General features: G+C 34.9%; 1 protein-coding gene across 1 annotated transcript in view; it reads right to left on the minus strand.

Moving 5' to 3' along the window:
• Cdh19 (cadherin 19) overlaps positions 1–13,067 on the minus strand; it is a 31,259-nt gene extending 18,192 nt beyond the window's left edge. The window contains exons 1-6 of the mRNA XM_048363283.1: positions 12,852–13,067; positions 9,173–9,467; positions 4,415–4,534; positions 2,621–2,785; positions 756–940; positions 188–441 (exon numbers count right to left, since the gene is read on the minus strand). Coding sequence (XP_048219240.1) covers positions 188–441; positions 756–940; positions 2,621–2,785; positions 4,415–4,534; positions 9,173–9,467; positions 12,852–13,040 — 1,208 coding nt within the window. The 5' untranslated portion in view covers positions 13,041–13,067. The remainder of the gene's footprint in view (positions 1–187; positions 442–755; positions 941–2,620; positions 2,786–4,414; positions 4,535–9,172; positions 9,468–12,851) is intronic.
• Between the last annotated feature and the right edge of the window lie 7,354 nt (positions 13,068–20,421).

Raw genomic sequence — 20,421 nt, forward strand, 5'->3', positions numbered from 1 at the left:
CATTTTTAGTGCAAAAGAGGCACCACGGCTACACCACATATTTAGTCCTTTTGCTTTACATTTATTTTCCATCCAGTCATCCTTTCAATGTTCTTTGTCAATAGAATTCCAAGGAATAGTTTTTCTGCATAGTTACATGGAGCTTTTGGGTCATATGGACTTTGTTAACTCACGTTCACGGATTTACCTAATAGGAGATTTCCTTTGATCTGGGTCTGTGGCTGATACTTCTCCAACAAATGATCCCTGTGGGTTTTCTTCCAGAACTTCAAACACATAGTACGGGAGAGGGAACACAGGTGGCTCATCTTCGTCTTCCACTTGGATTGCGATGAACGTGGTGGAGGCTTCAGTATGGAGGTGGAGGAGATGATCATCAACGTGAGGGTTTCGAACCCGGACTCTGATTCCATAATGGTTCTGCCGTTCAAAATCCACCTTCTACAAAGAAATTGTGCACAGGAGAAATGGCTTAAGGGACTAGAAGGATTAGTGACAATTGTCGTTTATCTTTCAGCTAGAAAATATAAAAAAGAAAGAAAAGAAAAACAGCTCTTGGTATAATTCAAAAAGCTTTAAAGGAACAAACTCCTTTATCTCTAATCTAATTTTCTCCCTATGGCACAAATCATGTCCTAATTTCAATTACTTAATTGAAGCATAAAAAATTCTAACAAACTACACAAAATTTTTGCAAGGTATTTATGATATGATTTTGTATTGTTCTGCGAAGCAAATACATTTAATATGCTTACTTTTTTCAATATCACTACTCCTTCCTGGGTCTCATTATTGGTGATGATGTCGAATGTTTGTGAATTATCGTCCTCGATGCTGTAATGCATTTGTGCATTCTCTCCTATGTCATCATCATAGGCAATAATTTTTCCAATGGAAGTCCCAGTGGGTGCATTTTCAGAGACAGTGAGTCGGTACAAACCTTCAAAAACAAAATGGCTTTTGTCCATAGTCAAGATAAACAACTCCCAATTACAGCATTATTATTTATGAGCTGCAAGAAGATTAACATCCATTCTTCTAGTCCCTTGCTCTGAATGTGATGTGCTTTTTTTCTTTTCTTTTAGAAAGCATGTTCATGTTTTTGTCTTCTGTGTACTTGCACTCAAAGGTGTGTGCATACTTTCTCCTTTTACTTTGGAGTCTAAACATTTCCCTCACACACTTCCTGAACACCTACTGTTCTTTCTCCAGCGTGTCTTAAGAATGGTAGGTATTCAGGAAGTATGTGAGAACAGGGGAAAATGGGTTGGGCTGGCTTTTCTTAGGAGGAGGACAGCGTAGATGAAGATGAAGTCCTGGGTAGGAGTGATTCTGGATGGCTTGGGAACACTGGTTCAATTAGTTTACACTTAAGGTCTCACCTTTCGTGTAAGATTGGAAGGTATGAGATGAAAAGATCTGACCGGGGGTTGGGAATATGGCCTAGTGGCAAGAGCACTTGCCTCCTACTCATGAAGCTCTGGGTTCGATTCCCCAGCACCACATATATGGAAAACGGCCTGAAGGGGCGCTGTGGCTCAGGTGGCAGAGTGCTAGCCTTGAGTGGGAAGAAGCCAGGGACAGTGCTCAGGCCCTGAGTCCAAGGCCCAGGGCTGGCCAAAAAAAAAAGAGAAAAGATCTGACAGGTATTATAACAAGGTCACTAACTGTGAGCTGATACATAAATATTAAGATGACAGTGATAGGCAAGATGGTAGAAATAGAGGCCAGACAAAGCAGCCAGACCTTCTGAGGGTTGAGTTTTTAGTATATATAAGGAATGAAAAAAACAAACAAACAAAAAAAGAATGCTCACATTGTTTTTACAAAATTATTTTTTCCATGATCATCACATGATGAGTGTGTATGGGTGTTTATGCAAAGGAATCTTTTTTCCTGTAAGAATGGAGGTAAAATTACTATCTTAAAATCATCATTTGGGGTATACAGAATGTTCCCACGAAGACATCCCCATCATTATCCACCAAATTGCAGGATGAAATTTTCCTTGATGAGAGGAAGAAATAAAACTGTGGATAGAATTCAAGCTGCTAGGCTATTCATTCAGAGATGAAGCATTTATCAAGTTCCAATATAAAAGAATGATTCCTTAAAAAAGATATATCAACATCAGAAGATAGCTTTGGCTGCTTCGGGAATGTGGGGTAGGCAAGAACCAGCCTGCAAATACCAAAAGGTGTGGATGTGCGAGCTATTAGCCAAAGAGGCTGTTCTTTCCTTTCTTTACAGAACAACTGAAATCTACCAAGCGTAAAAGAACATGAACATTGAATCACTCCTACAAGTTACAGAAGGAATACAGTCCTAAAGAGAAATGGGGAGAAACCAATAACAAGCATTTTAAGCTATGATAAAGCAATCCATTACCATAGGAATAGTAGTAGCAGTAGTATAGTAGTAGTATTATTGTTCCTTCATTTTGAATTTACTTTTCATGTGGATGAAAATTATTACCCCTTACAATTACCCCTTATCTTATTCTATTTATTCTAATTCTTGTACTGAAGCAGTGCCTTATTAATGTTATCATTAAAAATGTGAGCGTATTCAAACTACTTCTATTCACATTATAATGGGACTACAGATTGCCTGTACTTACTTTCTTTAAATATTGGTTTATTGTCATTAATATCTGAAAGTTTTATTAATACACTTGTAGTTGCTGACAGGGCTCCAGGCTGACCAAGCATGTCTTTGGCTTGAATAATCACCCAGTACTCATCTTGTAGTTCTCTATCCATTTTAGAGGATATTCTTATAACTCCTGTAAATATGCAGTAAAATTCCAATCATTTCACCATTAACCACAGAGTTCTCCTAGTTAACTCTTAAGCATAATTTTACATAAGCATTCCTTTGTTATACCCTGCAATGTGTCACACATGCCTGGAAGTTAACAACAACAACAACAATAACATTAATGTGAAGCTCAGCTTTGCACAGAGTGGTCTAGGGTGGTCTTTATAGTAAGAATACTGATGGACCCTAAAGAAAATATAATTTAAACTTGCACCCAGTTAGTCTATGAGCTTTACTTCTTTCCCATTTTAAGAATTTCTCTACTTTCCCTATAACTTGGACGATGATCAACACAGTCCCCCCTCAACACTGGATTCTGGCTTTAATGTTGTCTTCTTGAATGAGCAATCTAAATTGGCCCTCACTTATTTCTCATATTTAAACAACATTGCTCTGCTGTAAAATCACTCATGTGTTTATTGATATCTATGGGTTTAAAGTTTTCCTTTAACTACCAACATCTAAAAGCCCATGTTTATGGATTGTTTTATTGTTTGTATTTTAAATGTTGCAATGATGTGCCTCTAAAAATTCAGTAAGTTCAATATTACCTGGCATTTAGTCTGTCATTCTCAACTAGGACTGTGTAAAGGAATTAAAACACAATGTTTCAAGACACTACTGCATGTAATCAAAACAGTGTTTCCTCAATCATAAATATATACATTGTCATTGAGGGAAGTAGGAAAATAACCACTCAAGTTATATTCATCAGAATTTGCTTCTATCATGAATTCTTGATTTAAAAGAGCTGAAGTACTTCATATTTTATTGAATAATGAATAAATAATTATTGGTGATCCGACAAAGATGCTTTAATTCTTTATGTGCCTTAAATTAAGTAGTACAGAAATGATACTTTCTTCTCAATAACAACCAGAATATTTTATTTAATTGGCCCTTCCGATATTCTTTATGAATTAATATAAATTGTTGTTTAACTTCTAAAGATTATAACTTCCTTAGAAAAAGACATATAGGCTTAATCTACATTTTGAACACAAAAAATTAAAAAATCACATACACACATATATAACCTACATATATACATAATATATAGTGCACTATATATGTAAAATAATATATGTATGTATATATAGTTGAGGACATATTCAAATAGTCAGTGTGAATTGTTGAATCCATGGCTAAAGGCTATAAAGAATCAAACTGATATGAATAAAAATAGTAAAATACTGGACTTTCTATAAGAGATTGTCTCCTACATATGCATAATTCAGTCTTACATCTAATTGATTATTTTGCAGGTTATCTCCCTGTTGGTTTTTCTTCCTAGATGAAAGTTGACACCAAGGGCTTTTCCTATGCTTAAAGTTCTTTTGTATGTAATATTTTGCCATTTTCTCCATACTTTTAAATTCACTTGTCAGACTTTTAGTCAAACACATTAGTAAGAATTCTGACATCTGTTTTATACCACCCACATGCCCTTCGTGATTTGAACGTGGAAAATCCAATGTCCTAATTTTAGAAAAGCTGTTTAAAGACTACAGGTAATTAAATATTTAGGAATAACTTCTCATTTATTTGTTGAAGCACCACATGTTGGATTTCACTTTGTTTTATTCAAAGATACCTGTGGTTGGCTCAGTGGAAAAGTAGGCTTGCCCCTGAAGCAGGCTATACAAGAGGCGCGCGTTGTTGCCAGAGGCTGGATCGTCGGCATCGCTTGCGGTCACTCGGATGATGAACGTTCCTGAGTAGCAAATACACATTTCAGGAAATTAAAACTTTGACTTATCCAAAAACGATTTCAGCTCACAAAGCACTCCTTACTGGACACAATGACCTGTCGCAGTCACTGAGATTACTTCTGTTTGTGAAATACGAAAGTGTGGATAACATTTGACGATATTATCTTGAGAGACATTTATACAAGTGGAGATTTAAATTATTAATTATACATTTCTAGTTAGCTCCTTAGTCTTTAAAGCTCTCTGCTACACAGATTTTGCAAAGTAAGTTTAATACCAACAGCATACAAAAGCCTCATTAAAGAGACACAGACAGGATCTGTACACTTGTGTCAAGTTATTTATTGCAAGACATCGTTTAGTTTCTTTCTATATTGCCATTATGATAAGATTTTTTTCTTATGATGTAGATGAAAAATTACAATGAAACATAAATGGTGAATGGACTGATGTTTTAGAGAAGGCTGAATGATTCTCATTCGTGTGCTAAATTCAACAATGGTAACAAAACTTTTTTTGTCTCACCTCTTATGAAATATTTTATTCCCTCTGATCATGGAAAGCATCCAAACATATGACCTTAAGAAATGATAGGTTTAAAAATATCTACTTATTTAGATACCAGACCAGTGAGATGGCAGTCAGCTGCAGTGTGGACATTGTATAATTAAAGTTTGCATTTAGCACTGAGCACTGAAATATACCACTATATACTCCCGTTTATTGTTTGAGTGGTGAAAGTCAAGGTGGCTCATTTCTTTTAGAATGTAATATTTTCGTGATTTTAAATTCATTAGTGTGACAGATCATGAGATTTCCTGAGAGTGAAGTTGAAAATTGTCTAATAAGAAGGCTACCTAAACCTGCAGTTTTACTCTCTCTAAATAAATTTGTTGAGATGTTGATTTGTACACATTTAAACACAATAGGTTAAATAATATTATACACACCCTAAATCTGTGATGTTGGCAAAGTACAAGATATGTATAAATTGTGTTAGATGACTATGTGATTGTACTTCTAGTGGAAATAAGTCGCATGAGTTCCTCAAAGCTTCAACGTGAAACTGGATTTTATTAGCATTAAGACTGCTGCTCAGGTGGGAAGTACTGAATTAACCCATGGTTACTGCATTTACATTTGAAATAAAATTACCATACAACTAGACTCTCCAAGTAAATCTCAGGAAACAGACATTTTCTAACTTGGCATCTTAATTCTGAAAGCTATTTTCTCAATTTCTTGCTGATTACAACCACCTGACAACTAGGCCAATGGTATTTTTTTTTTATGTTGTCATTTACACATCTCCTTTTAAAAATATGTGATGGTACAATTTAAGTTAAACCAATTTTACCTCATATATGAGAACAACCAATACATTCAGAAAACCTAAGAAGAGAAATTTATTCAAGGTTCTTCATCTTCCATTCATATGTCCAAGATATAAGAATATTAGAAACTAATTTCTATGTTACCTTACTTTTTATACTACCTCATTCGTTTTAAGTAGTTGTTCAAATGGGTTGCCATTAAACAAAGCAAACTGTCTTGATCAGTGTCTCACCTTTGAGCCTTCTCCTCTGAGTGGTTAAGGTGAATGTCTAGCAACAATTTAAAAAAAAAAAAGAATTTCAAGAAAAACCTTTTCAATTTCCTGAGAAATAATTGAAGCTATTTAAATATGTGTACATTTAATGCCTTTGCTCATTCTACTCTGACACTTGGGTATTAAATTGGTGACAAATGTTATTAAAGCACAACTTCTGTCTTTTTCAATAACAGTGAAATAAGAGCTCTGAATGTTTCCCTCATAGTTATAAAATTCAATATATTCGACTTCATTTGTATTCAAATATGAAATATCTCCTTAAATTACTAATAAAAAAGTCTCACTCAGCAAAATCACATTTAAAACATTCTCAGGTTGATGCTAAGTAAAATGGTTAACATAAACCCTAAGAAAATGTTAGGCACTTGTGAATGTTGAAATGAGGTGTGTTTGCTAATGTGGGAAAGTTTATGAATCGAGTGAAGGGAGATAATCACAATCTTCTCTCCTTATTTTCCGTAGGCAGAAAAATCCAAAACTAGATTTGAAAAGCCAGGTTTAAAATTTTTACCTTATGTCCATAATAAATAAGTGATGTCAACACCAATTATTACCCACAAGTTAATTATACATAGTTACTTAATATTGTTGTTTCACACACAAATTGGCCTGAATTGTTAAAGTACAACTCAATTTTACCAGGGAATTGTCTGAGCTGTAGAAAACACATTGTCTGTGTCTGAATTTCAGGATTACTTGGAGATAAGTGAGCAGCGCTCATGCCAACTGATTCCCTGCAGAACTGTGGCTTTTTTTTTTTACTGACAGAACCAAATGAAAGAGGTTGAATTAATTTTTAGACAATGAATTCATTTTATTTTAAACGTCCTCTGGGTTATTCTAGCAGGATAATATAACAGGTAATACATATGGGTAATAATATAGCTAATATAATAGGCAAAATTATTATTAGGAAAGAGAGGATTATCTCATTGATGGAGTATTATATTACTAAAATGCATAAGATGACTGCAGATTTTAATTGAGAAAAATTGAGAATTACAAGAGCGTATTCAGCAAAGCACTGCAGTCCCTTCGATTCAGGAGTAACTCAGCCCACACATCACTAGCAACTCTTTCCCAACCTGTCTAATCCCTTCTGCAATGATTTCAACTCTTTGCTCCCTGATTTGTTCAGGCTCTTTCCAAGCACTCTGTGTCTCCTGGCCTAATGCCTCATGGAGTTTTGCGTGAGGGACGTAAAATAACTTTGATACCAGAGAAGCAAACAGGAACACAATATTTTATCCGCATTTCACTTGAGAGTTCACGTTTGGAAGCAAACACACTTCAAACATAAAGGCAGTCAGCAATCCGTAAATTATATGTAAACTGATAATACAAAATTGTATACAGGGACTAAATTATCACATTGAGACTCATAAATAATCATAAATAGTGTATCAAAAGTAATTAAGTAAAGACCCTCTAAAATGAAGCTGGTTGCTGTAGGCTACTTGCTTTGCACTTTACCTCTCTAAATGAGCCCTGTTTCCTTAAGCAATTAATGACCATCACAACCACTTAGACTTATCATTGTATTCCATATCTTATCCATTATTATCATATTTTACAGGTAGCTATTTCTCCTTCATTCATTTAATTTAACACTAAATACTAGAATGTGATTGTCATTTGTCTTTTACAACTACATTCTGATATTCAATGAAAAAACACTTAGTACATACTATGACTAAAGTATGTTTGCTGCTACAGGGAAGAAATTGAGAAGAGTAGAGATGAAAATGGAGGAACACAGAATATCCAGAAGGAAGGGGGAAGTATGAAGTGTTAGGCTAGGAGATTAGCAGGAAGAGGAATAGTACAGAACTATTTCCTAGCACAGCTAATGAAACTTGACATTTTAAAACATTTTCATATCTAATGACGATCAGGTTGCATAGCTAAATTTGTTTACTGTCTAGATAAAATGTAAACTTCTAAACAACAGTGGCATCTTAAAATTCCTACCTTAATGTTAGAAAGTGAAAAAAAAACAGGCAAACACAGAATTCCATATGAATTTTTAGAAATTATTGGATAACAAGTCAAATATCAAGTTAACATAGTCTTAAAGTGTGTTGGCATAATTTGAGATGATATTGGTATGTAATATTCTAAGATTAAGCATTCTGTAACTAAAGTTTCCTATCCATTGTACTGTCTTTTTTTAAAAAAAAAAAAAAAGAAAACGGGAGGAGGACTTTTGCAAAACTATGTCTCTTACTGCAAATACATTTCTGATTTTCAGGCTAGTCAATTCTTACATAATACAAAATGACTCTCATTTATATGTATGACATTTAAATGATTAATGACAACAACATGGGTGTCAAAAAGAAACTTGAAATAAATGCAGCTATACAAAAGTTTTAATGCTTGTTTGGTTTGGGAGTTTTATCTTCCTTCCTTCCTTCTTTTCTTCCTCTCATTCCTTCCTTCCTCATCCCTCTTTCCCTCCCTCCCTCCCCTCCTCTCTCTTTTCTTTCTTATGTAGGTAATGAACCTTGACCTCAGGGCCTTTTGCTCTTGCTCATATTTTTAACTCATGCCTGGTTATCAATTACTTGAGCCACCCCTTCAATCCAACATTTTTTTTTCTCATTAATTGGAGATAGAATCCTGCGAACTCATCTGGCCTGAGCTGACTTCTAACCTGGATCTTTCGATCTCAGCTTCATGAACAGCAAGGATTACAAGTGTGAGCCCCTGTACCCAGTCTATTCTGTGGTTTTGATGCACACAACAGCTCTGAAATTATGGACTGCATTCCTCCGTTTTTATCTGAAGATTTTGTAGAATTGTATCAGTTGTCCAAATGAAAAAACTGAAGCTTTGATTTGCTTCCAAGTCTGAGATAACATTTAATTCATCTGATTTTATTACATCATCCAGTTTTGCAAATGCTTTACTTAAACAGATTTGCAAGTGTTCCTGTAGAAACATCTTAACCACTGTAATATGCTCTCAACATTTCAAAGAAGTTGTGAAAGCTAAGATATCTGTGACGTAAATTAATATGCAATACCTTCTGGAGACATCTCAGGTACACTGGCCTCATAAGGTTCATCTAGGAATTTTGGTTCATTGTCATTGATATCCAACACTCTGATGACAAATTCAGACTCGGGTTCCGCAGCCCTTCCAGTAGTGGTGTCTATTACCTGGGCTCTCAGCGTGTAGAGGGACTGTTCCTCCCTATCAAGCTTCTGCTTGGCATATATGTCACCTGTTCTTTCATCAATGACAAAAATACTTCCAGCTCCAGCCCCCGAAAGCTTGTACTGGAAAGAGTTATTTCCATTGTCTAAGTCAGACCTTAGCTGCAAATGCAAAGAGAGATGATTGAGTTTCCAGATTTGTCGAAAAGGCAAGAGAAGTAGTAATTATTTTTGTTTTCATGTGCCTTCACCATTCCCCTTGTTCATAAGCTCAGTACATGGTTGTTTTAATTGAAGTAAAATGTTTATTTCAGAATTAACATTATCATCAAGTGGGATACAGTGTTAAATTTCAATAGGAAAAAATTGCATAAGTTTTATTATTCTGTACCGAACCGGTAATTCTAATGAAATCATAGAATAATTGAAAAAGGAACTATCATTCCTTTGTGATACATAGTTGTAATCATGTACAATGTATTTCATTGGAATGTGTTTGATGACTACACACTTAAAAACTGTAACCACATTCTCCAATAATTGTATTAGTTTGGGTCCTAGATTAAAACAGAAACAAAAAGCTATTTGTGAGCCCCACTAAAAAATCTCTTTATAAACCTTAAAAAAACTTCATATATTTAAACAGTGGTGTTATGTATCTTGGCTGAAAATACACAGGAAACACATACATTTAGGAAGAAAGTCAAGGAACATGATGAGCAAATAATTATCTCAAAAACCATTAGATTTTTATTCTACGCCTGTAATGTGTAAATTGCATTATTTACATTTTAAAATTAATCACCATATTAGGAGATATGGCTTATTATATATAAAATGAAAGAATAAAAAAATAACAATGTTCCCCAAAGTACATATTTCTGTACAGATTTTTGGCTTGATCACAGGCCTATCTAATCCAATATTATGTCTATTTTATTATCAATACCAAGGTTTGCTTTTTAGCTAGAACATGCATACTTTTTAGTTCTAATCCACTCCACTTAATTCTCAATTATATATGGGTTCATTTTATTCAGTATTCATATGATTCAGGAATTATTTAAAAAGTTAAATTTGTACGTAAAATTGCCAGTGTTGTTTCAAATTTGATTTCACATGAAGTAATGCTGTCTCTATACTTAGCTACGATTTATTTGAGTTAGTGTCTGATTTTTGATTCTGGTTCATTTGTCCTTCAAATTCAGAGCTTCTCTGAAAATTCAAAGTTAATTGTGAAGTACGGTCTCAAACTACATCTTACCATTTCTGATGACACAATGTGTGTCATTATTCTAGATTAAGTAACAATTTTCTCTGTGACTGTGGAGGAAATCTGAACATTCCTGAAACTACTAAGAATATTTCCAATGGGAAATTGAATGTTAAGGCTATATTATGAAAGAAACTGAGAAAACTAATATTTACAATTACTTTATCCATATATCCATATACATAATTTAAATTTATTGTAAATGTGATGTACAAGGTTACAGTTATATAAGCCAGAAAATGTGTGCATTTCTTTTTGAACAATGTTCCCGCTCCCTCATTTTCTCCCAGATTTTTTTTCCCTCCAGATCTTTCTCCCCCTGAGGTGGAAAGTTCATTTCTGACATAATATCTAGTGAATATCACTGTTGAATTGGCTCAATTTGATAAGCCTTAATTATTATGTGAAGGCATTTTCTATGTATGATGCTATGAAACTGATTAATTTAAATCTGCATCCTAGTCACTACGGCAGGTGAACAATGAATGATTCACAGGTTCAAGTAATATCACCCAGGTAATATTTGAAAATGTATTCAATAATAGAATGAAATGTTAAATTTAGTAATAATTTAGTCTATTTATGATACAATTTCAAAAGACCGATGAGCTGGATATTTTAATAGCAGAATAATGTGAGAAAAGAAAAACAAAATGTTTACTTTTACTTCTGCTTCAGAATTGTTAAAGTTTAACAACTTTTGATCTCCTACCCTCTGGTATATATTGTGAAATTTACCATACGTATATTCAAAAATATTTTCACCACACAGCAGCATATCCATCTGTCATTCAGTGACAATGTGATATTTACTTTATTGTACATATCAGTTTTATTCATTTTTGACAAAGACCATATGATAGTTATCTGGGTTCTATCAGCTAAGCTTTTATCCTTTATAGTTAATTATAAGCATGTAAACATCCTTTACATGTGTTTTTAAGCAGTTATTTGAATATCATATAAGTCACATGAGCTGGTTTATAGGGTAAATATCTCGAAGCCATTTTTTCAATGTTTTGTATAATAGTAGAGCAGACACTCATTTATGTCACCATGCTTTTGATTTGCCTCCACACAAGGTAGATACTAAAAGTAGTGATATTACTTATAGGAGAAAATTACAGACACACACACACACACACACACACACACACACACACACTTTTTAAAATCTGTTTGCCTAAGATGCTAAGATAATCTTCAGGTAAATGGGCTTGTGCATTTAGGGGCTGGTGGATTTGGTGAATGTCTAAATTAACGGAAACTCTCCAGAATCAAGAAGAAAACTAATGTACTCTCATATTGCTTTACTCTTTGGGCCCAATTAAATTTTAACACCAGCTAAATCTATTTCAGTACATTCATCTAAACAAAAACTTCACAGAAAAGTACCTGGTATTGTAATTACCTATGTCTGGCAAATCCACAAGCCAGAAATAGGAGATGTTTGGTCTGATTAAGAAAAATGATAGAATTAAACAATGAAATTATTTATTTCTTGTACTTCAACTTCACTTATCAGCACATGTATATCGAAAAGAATTGCAAGATATGGAAACAAGAGACCTCTGTCTCTATTTTAATTTTTTGAGGATTCTCTCCTTTTCTTTATGTATGCTGTAGTCAAGTGTTTGTTCTCAGGAAGCTTGGGAGAAGTGTACAGAATTCAAAGGAAACGGTAAAAAAAGTTCAGCTCTGGACATTGATGAAAGTGAACTGTACAACTGGAGGGGATTAGAGGGAGGGATTGAGAGAGAATAAAGGAATGGGAGACATGGTGGAAGGAAATGTATTCATTACATGACTCAGGTAATTTTAATCCCTCTTTAGATCACCTATGAAACTGTAACCTCTCTGTACATCACTTTGACAATAAATAAGAAAAAATACAATAAATATAAAAAAGAGAGAAACATACTTAAAACAGGAAACAAACCCTACTGAAAAAAAGGAGTGAGTAGGGTTGTAAAAAGACAGAGTATTAATTGGATGAGGATTAACTATTTGCTAATTAGCATAACAATATAAAATTAGGCTCCTTTGAACTTTCACCTTAATAGCATGATCAATATATAAATGAGGACAAGGAAAGTCACTATTTCCATACAGGAGTCTATAATAATTTTGAAACACAAAAATTTTTAAGTTGTTTTCAAAATCACAAATAGTTGGAGGCTATTTCACTAATAAGTACAGAACTATCAAACTCTTCTACTAACAGATTTAGGTGACAACATTATAACTATATAACCTTCGGGGAGAATAAATACCCGTCCAATGTGAAGAGTTGTGTTCATTTCTTCTGGTACAAAAAATTGACTCCACATCCAGCCCCGCTTCACTCTCAAATGAGATTCCATTCCTTCCACCTTCTCAGTCCTCGTGGTCTCCCATGCTGTAAGACAAGAGCACAGGAGAGAAAACCCCAGCATGGAAGGCGGCCATGCAGAGCTCTTCATCCTCTCGTTTCTGGATGTCAGCTGGTCCTCTTCAAGGAGAGGGGGTGTTGAACCAATAAATCTATGTTCCCTTAGGCTCTTGTAAGTGCTCTTGATAATCCTAAAGCACAGGAAACAAAAGAAAAATGAATTATGCAATAACTTTTTCTCACATCATTGCCAAAGACAAGTTACAACTTTTGCAACTGCAATAAATGGAATCGAATATGCATTTAATTTATGTTCCAATTAAGTTAGTTGATTACATTTTGTAGCTCCACAATAATTTCATGGGAATAATTGTAAATATCTACTTTGACACCATTTGCCTTAAACCACAATCATAAATTTTTCTGAAGTTTTCCAAGTTACTCAGTGTCCTAGATTGACAGCTGACATTGAAGGAGGTTTTTTTTTTTTAGTGTTTTAAATTATTTTTTAATGTGCTTATATTCTCTCACCAATTCCTTGCAAACTCAAACCAACTGTTTAAAATACTCATCAGAAGAGGTAAAACAATCATTATTTCCCTTCTTCACTGCAACAGAAATAAGCTTGCAATGGCAATTTCTCAATTTATGCTATCTTGTATAGTTAATTACATACACAATTTAAAAAAAAAAGAATCAGCTTAAAACCTGAGAGACTTAGTAATTCACTTGATTGGTGCTATAAAATACTCTGATTACATGCCTGTGCAAGATATTTACGCTTTCATAGTTTGCAAAGATGAGACAGCAGTACCTCTTGTCTCAGCCAACCAACAGGGATGTTTGTGCCTGAAAAATACAAAGCAATAGTACCAGGTCAAATGCTCGTCCTCTGTAAGGTTGGTCTGAAGAATACCCATTGGTGTTAATAGTATTCAAACTAAAATCTCAGCCTCCAGACATTAAAGTGGAGACGCTTGTACTGCGCCAAGGAATGGAAATGACTACTTAAAATGGGTGAGGGTGGGGGCCGAGGGGAGGGTCATAAATGGATGAAGAGACAAAGGCGGAGGAGGGGAAGAATGCTGTCCAAAATTCAATGTGTGCCCTACAAAATGGTGAACAGCAAGGGAAGCGGTGAGGTGGGAAGGAGAGATGAGAAGGCTACACAGGTGGCATTGATCAGGATGCACTGTACTCATAAATTGTTTTACTGCAGAGCAACAACTCCTTTATACAAGTACTTGAAGATAATTAATATATTTTACAAAAAAAGAGAGAGAGAGAGAATAGAAGAAACTGCGAACCTCCCTTTAACTCAGACTCATCTCAACCACTTGGTCCATCGCACCTGGAAACACCCTCCGCCCCCTGGCGTGGAGCAGCACAAGTTATCTCCTACCACATCGGCTTAGTTTCCATAAGACCAAAATTGGGTTCATTTCTTTGTCTCACAGGATGCAAAGCAAATTGCTGAGACCTAAAAGAATGTTTAATATAACACAGTCATCAGGAAGACATTAGCTGCCCAGAGGGTTTTTTTTTTCTTTTTTCCACAAGATCTTGTTTTGAATATTCTCCACGTCTTTGGATAATTCCTGGGAGGATTTTTGCAGGCTTTCGCCCTTGTTAAGAAAGGTTGTTAAAAACACCTAATTAAGAAAGAACACAGAGTTTCTGGTTGGCCTCTTTAGTCTCCTCAAGCCGAGGTATTTTTGATTACTAGTTACCTTAAGGAAGGTCAAGAAGAATTCAGCCTGAGGTGATAATTCAGGAAGATACTCAGAATTAGGTCGAATATTTGAAGTTCATAAAATGGCAAGTGTTTAGATATCATTAAAAACATGTATTTTCATAGCTAGCAAATATTCTGCCTTGCTACATGTACAATTTGCTGTAAAATTACAAAAAAAAACCCACCTTATCAACCAGAGAGGGAATGAAAATATATTTTGATAGTTCAGTGAATACTTTTATTTCTGCTAACCTCTGTAATTAGTGAGGTATTTGTGTGTTTGATGTTTTTAAGGCACTGTTTTGCTGCATATTCCATGATGATTCAGAACTCACTTGATTGAAATGGCCAGACAATCTCAGGACACTAAAATGACATTTTCTATGTTTAAGAAATGAGAAAAGTATTGAACAAACAAGCATAGACATTTGTAAAAAACAGATTGAAACTATTTAAACCAGACTTCTAGAGAAGTGCAGGTGTTTGTGGATAGAAATGAATTGTGTTTGCTTAAAACATGATTCACTGTCTAGAGAAAAACCTAATAAAATGTGAGACACAAAATTTTTAAAAATACTTAAAGCATAAGCGAGGGATGGAAACATTTTAAAATGTTGTAAAAAGTATACTTCATTAGTAAGCTTCATCTAGCTTCAAAAGTAAGCTTCAATGAGTTGTGTCATAACTTCAGAGATCCATAGGTAGCTAGATAGCTAGATGGATAGATAGATAGATGGATAGAGAATTATCTATCTATATCTCAGATTTTAGAAGTGGAAAAAATTAGAAAACCACAAAGCCAAACATTTCCAGCCCATAAGTGAAAAATAAAATCAAGGGACATCAGGGCCAGTTTAGTGAAAAAACATCAAAGAGGAAGTCTTAAATACACTCAAAGAATTGAGAGGTTTCAGAGAATAACAGGGGAAAGAAGGGATCAGGTTGCTTCTCACACATAATGGAAACTACAAGTCCTTATAGCTTTACTTTCTCAAGTAGCAAAAGTGAGAGAAAAATACAAAGGAACAATGCTAATCAGTATTTTTTTCAACTGATTAGGATAACTTTTGTAAAGAATTGAGTTGGGATTGGCAAGAATTGAGCTGAATTGGCAAGTATTGGAAAAGCTACACTAAAGGAGGTCTGAAATGCAAGAATTTGGTCTGCTCTAACACCCACACAAATCTCACTGACACATCTGGGTTGCTTTGGTCCAATGAGTAGCACAGTATTCAAGAAAAAGGGAATCATGTCATTGTGGGAGTACTCCGACATTTCTATGAATTGTGTGTGTGTGTGTGTGTGTGTGTACAGGGTGTGAAGGGCTTGTTCAAATGGAGAATGTACAGTTTTCCATTTCTCTCATAATGAGGAGGCTTCAGAAGAAGGACTTACAAAATACAACTGTCAAGAATCCCAACAGAGATCTGTCCATCAGTGTCCTGAATCTAAGAATGTAATTTTGGGAGCATGGTCAGATAGAAGGACCTGTGTCCTCTCTTGCAATTCCCTTCAGAGATAGTTTGCACAGAACTTTGCACCAACTCTGGTGTAGACGGGGCAACATTTCTCAGTTCTGCCAGATAAAGTGTTCAGAATTGCTTACAGCAGCCGCAGAGCCAGAGGAAGGCAGAAGAAGCCATGCTGTGGCCTTGCACAGAGGCAGGTGAACTCTCTGAATGAGAGCTATTCTCTACAAGATCTTAACAGCAGCAAACCTAGTTGGAAGGATTCATAAGATCCAGCAAGAACAGGGGTACAGCATGGAGATCTGAATGAATATAATTACCCATGTGTAAGTGTTTTAAAAAAAAGATTAAGGGAAAATTGTGTAATCAAAACAAGCAAGCTGGACGCCAGTGGCTCTCGCTTTAACCCTTGCTACTCAGGAGGCTGAGATCTGAGGATCCAAGTTGGAAGTCAGCCTGGGGAGGAAAGTCTGTGAGAGGCTTATCTTTATTTAACCAACAAAAAGCCAGGAGTGCAAATAACCTTCAAGTGGTAAAACACACACTCTGGGTGAAAAATGCTCAAGGAGACTACTCGGATCCTGAGTTCAAGTCCTAAGATTGGCACACACACGCACACACACACACATATATACACACTGACCTATATATTGGTTTTACATGCCAAGATTGGTGAATAATTCAATGAAAAAGAATAGTGCATGTACAGACGTATGCAGAAGAATTTAGTTGATATTGGAGGTACTGAGAATTAAACTCCTTGTGCTATCCTTTGTCTCTAGGACAATGTGCTAATAATTATGATAGCCCATTAATTTGATATTTCTTAAAGATTTCTTTTTACTAAATCATTATTTAAAAACAAACTTTGGGTCATGCGTACTGAAGCATATAGAAAATAATATGATGGGTGAGCTATGTTTTAAAATATTTCACAAAACCATGGGAACATAGACAAAAAACATTGTGACAAAATTTGATAACAATTGTTGAAGTTGAATCAAAATTATCTGGGAAGATTTGTTATTTCTCTTTTAAATTTTAAAATGTTTAATAAAATAATAAAAGTTAAATACTATCACCATATAATTCTACGTTGTATCAAGACAGACATGAATGCTCTCCTATTTTAAACTTCAAGTATACAAACATATCTACAAGGAAAATGAACAAAGGGATGGTATTATTTATAACTACCATGAATTATGACAGCTTTGTTTACTGTTTTATACTAAAAAAAATAATTCTATTGTGGCCATGTGTCTTAGGGGATGTAAAAGCTTCAAATACTGATCGAACTCTGGTTGAGGACTGGTGGCAGCTGTCAGCAATATTGGCTGTGACACACTTCAGGCAAGACCAAGCCACTAAGGAAAGATGCTGACACTTATGGGAGACGGTTTCATTGTAACTTGCAGTGGTATTATCTGCCCTGCATTTGCTATCCTGAGTATAGTTTCCCAGTCAAGTGGAATTTAGTTATCAAAACCTGAAGAATATTTTAATATGGACATCAAATATGCTAATTCTCTATCTCCGTGTGGTTCTACTCATTGCAGTGTGGCTAATTTGTATGCACACTAGTGTTCACGGATTAAGTTGTAGAGTATTGTGCATTACAAAGTACCTAGTGAACAAAAAATAAAAAAGTAGTAAAATTGTGGTTAATATAACAAATATATTCATACTTACATAACTGTTATCAAAAGAAGCAGCAATTGTTCTATGTTCCCGATCATATGGATTTAGTAATGGGGAAAATTTTTCATTTCAATCACTATACCATACACTAAAGGATTGCACTCAGCAATTTGGAGCTACTTATCCAATACCAATATTTAGTTTGAGTAAAAATAGGACTATAGCCCCATTCCTGGCTTTACTGAATGAGAAAAGAAATGCATAGATTTCAGCCATCGTGACATCTGCGAATGACATTGCGCCCATTTTATTTCCATCGGATAAAGATCTATAAAGAGCTTTATTCGTTTTAACTTATGAGCCATCTTGAAAGCAGACGTAGTAAAATGTTTTGCATTATCTTCTTTCAGGACATCTTTCCCCCTGGTTCTTAAGCCTCGAGTCAGGTGAAAAGAAAGAATCAGTCAGAATGATGTATTCGCTGACTCTATGGGGGAAGATAAAAGTTAAAGCTGAGAAAAGTGGATGGGCTAAATATAGAAACTTAATCCTATTTGTGATCTCTTAGAAATCAAGAGAAACTCGGCAGCCTTACGGTGACATAGTACACAAAGGCACGACGGTGGCTTTCTCACACACACAGGGAGTAAGTCCAGATAGAAATGTGTGTGCAAAGAGCTGCATCTGTAAGTGAGAAAGATGTAATATTTCTGGACCAGAAACAGGGTTAGAACTGGTCTCCAAAGCATTCATTTCAGAGTATGAGGAAGTGACTGACCTTTCTGTCCTTCTTTTGAACTCTCCTGCACCATATTTTACATAATGACTTTCACAGAAGAGCCCTGTTCTACCGCTGTGGTAACACAGGTCCTGATGCCATTCTTAGAGCTGTGACCTCGTTGACATTGTACAGACTTCCGGTTGGCTATTTTCTGCCCAACCATCAAATGAGCAAGACAAGTGGCTTCATTGCTAGGCTGGATATCTGAGCTGCATTCCTGGGAAGTGGGGGAGAATGTGGACTAAAAGGCACTGTGTTTGGAGTGTGGAATATTACCAACAGAGAGCATGAGTAGACATAAAATGATTGATTATGAAAATTTATGTGGAATAAAATGATTGATTACGGTTTAGGAACTACAGGTTAATAAAAATCTTAGCCCCTTAAATTCTCTAAGCCCACTTTGCCATCCCATCCACCAGCTCTCAAAATGCATTTTTCTCGGTCCCTTGAATCTATGTGGTAAAGATAGAAAAATATTTAGACTCGAAGTTGAAAAGGAATCAAGAAAATGAAACACTTGAAGACTGTATTAACATTCTATCATTCAGCCACTAAATTTGGTGATGTAAGGTCACCTTGTTAGATGAAGGGATGGAATTAAAATTTCAAAATGATTCTTTTAAGAAAAAAATGTTGTAAACAAGTGTGTAGAAGATTGAGGGGACACAGCTGAAAAAAAATGAAGGTAGAATTTACCTTTGATATTAGGGACTACAGATTAAATTCCCTGGCATGTCTATTTATATATATATATATATATACATATAAAATATATTTATAATTAATATACACATGCACATAATTTATATGAAATATTGAATATTTTCATATTTTCTCTATATTGCCTCCCTGGGGTTGTTCTCTGACTGCCTTGAGTTAAAAATGTTCTTCCAAAGGCAGCTCAGTAGAGTTGAGAAGGCCATCGTGGTATAAAGATGATTGAGAAATGAAATTTCCTCTTCATCTTCCTAATTGTCTGCCCTCGGGTAAAAAGTTCCATGTCTGACACAGTAAGTCATCTCATTTAAAATTTGGGAATATTAGTATGCATCCAGAAATCTGTGAACTTAATCCCAGAATTTGATGCACTCAGATTTTGCCGGGAACAAATTATATGTTATGTTTAATAAATTATATAAAAATAATTTGTGTTAGGTGAGTGTAGAGGCCTCAATTTCTGTTGCTGAAATATGAAACATTCAGCCAATTTGGAAAACAGTACACATGTGTACAGAATCTTCACAAATGTTTTCTGCAGATTTAGTTTAATACATATGCATACCACTTTTTTTCTCAGCATGAAAAAAATGACTATTACCGAAAACCTCATCATACTTGGACGAGTACATAAACAACCCCAAAACAATCTCAGGGTGTCTCAGTACCATTTCAGTTCCAAAGGAAACCAATGATGACTTTGGGAATGAAAAAATTATTTCAATCTCTACACTTACACAATTTCAAACTAAATCTAATTAGAAATTATCTTCCTACAACCTCTTCTTGGTTGCATAATGATAATTATTCCATCTGTGAAAACTTATAAAATATATAATGGATTTTTTGAAGGCTGTTGTAAAGCTGAAATACTGATCGCCACTAAGCCTGAATTCTCTTGGAGCAGAGCAGATGGCAATTAATGAAATGGTCCCCTCTTTGGAAAACCATTGAGAAGGCTTGGCCAAAATGATATATATTAAAATCTGTATTTTCTAATGCTTTAAGAAGTTCCCAAGCTTTAATAAAATTTCCAAAAAGTCTCTTAAAGTATAGGTTTCTAAAAAACTTCTCTATTGAGGTGAAAAGATTTGCTCTGTCAACTTCTAAACACAGGGTTTGAATG

Source organism: Perognathus longimembris, chromosome 15 (assembly GCF_023159225.1).
Source record: "Perognathus longimembris pacificus isolate PPM17 chromosome 15, ASM2315922v1, whole genome shotgun sequence".
Taxonomy (NCBI): domain Eukaryota; kingdom Metazoa; phylum Chordata; class Mammalia; order Rodentia; family Heteromyidae; genus Perognathus; species Perognathus longimembris.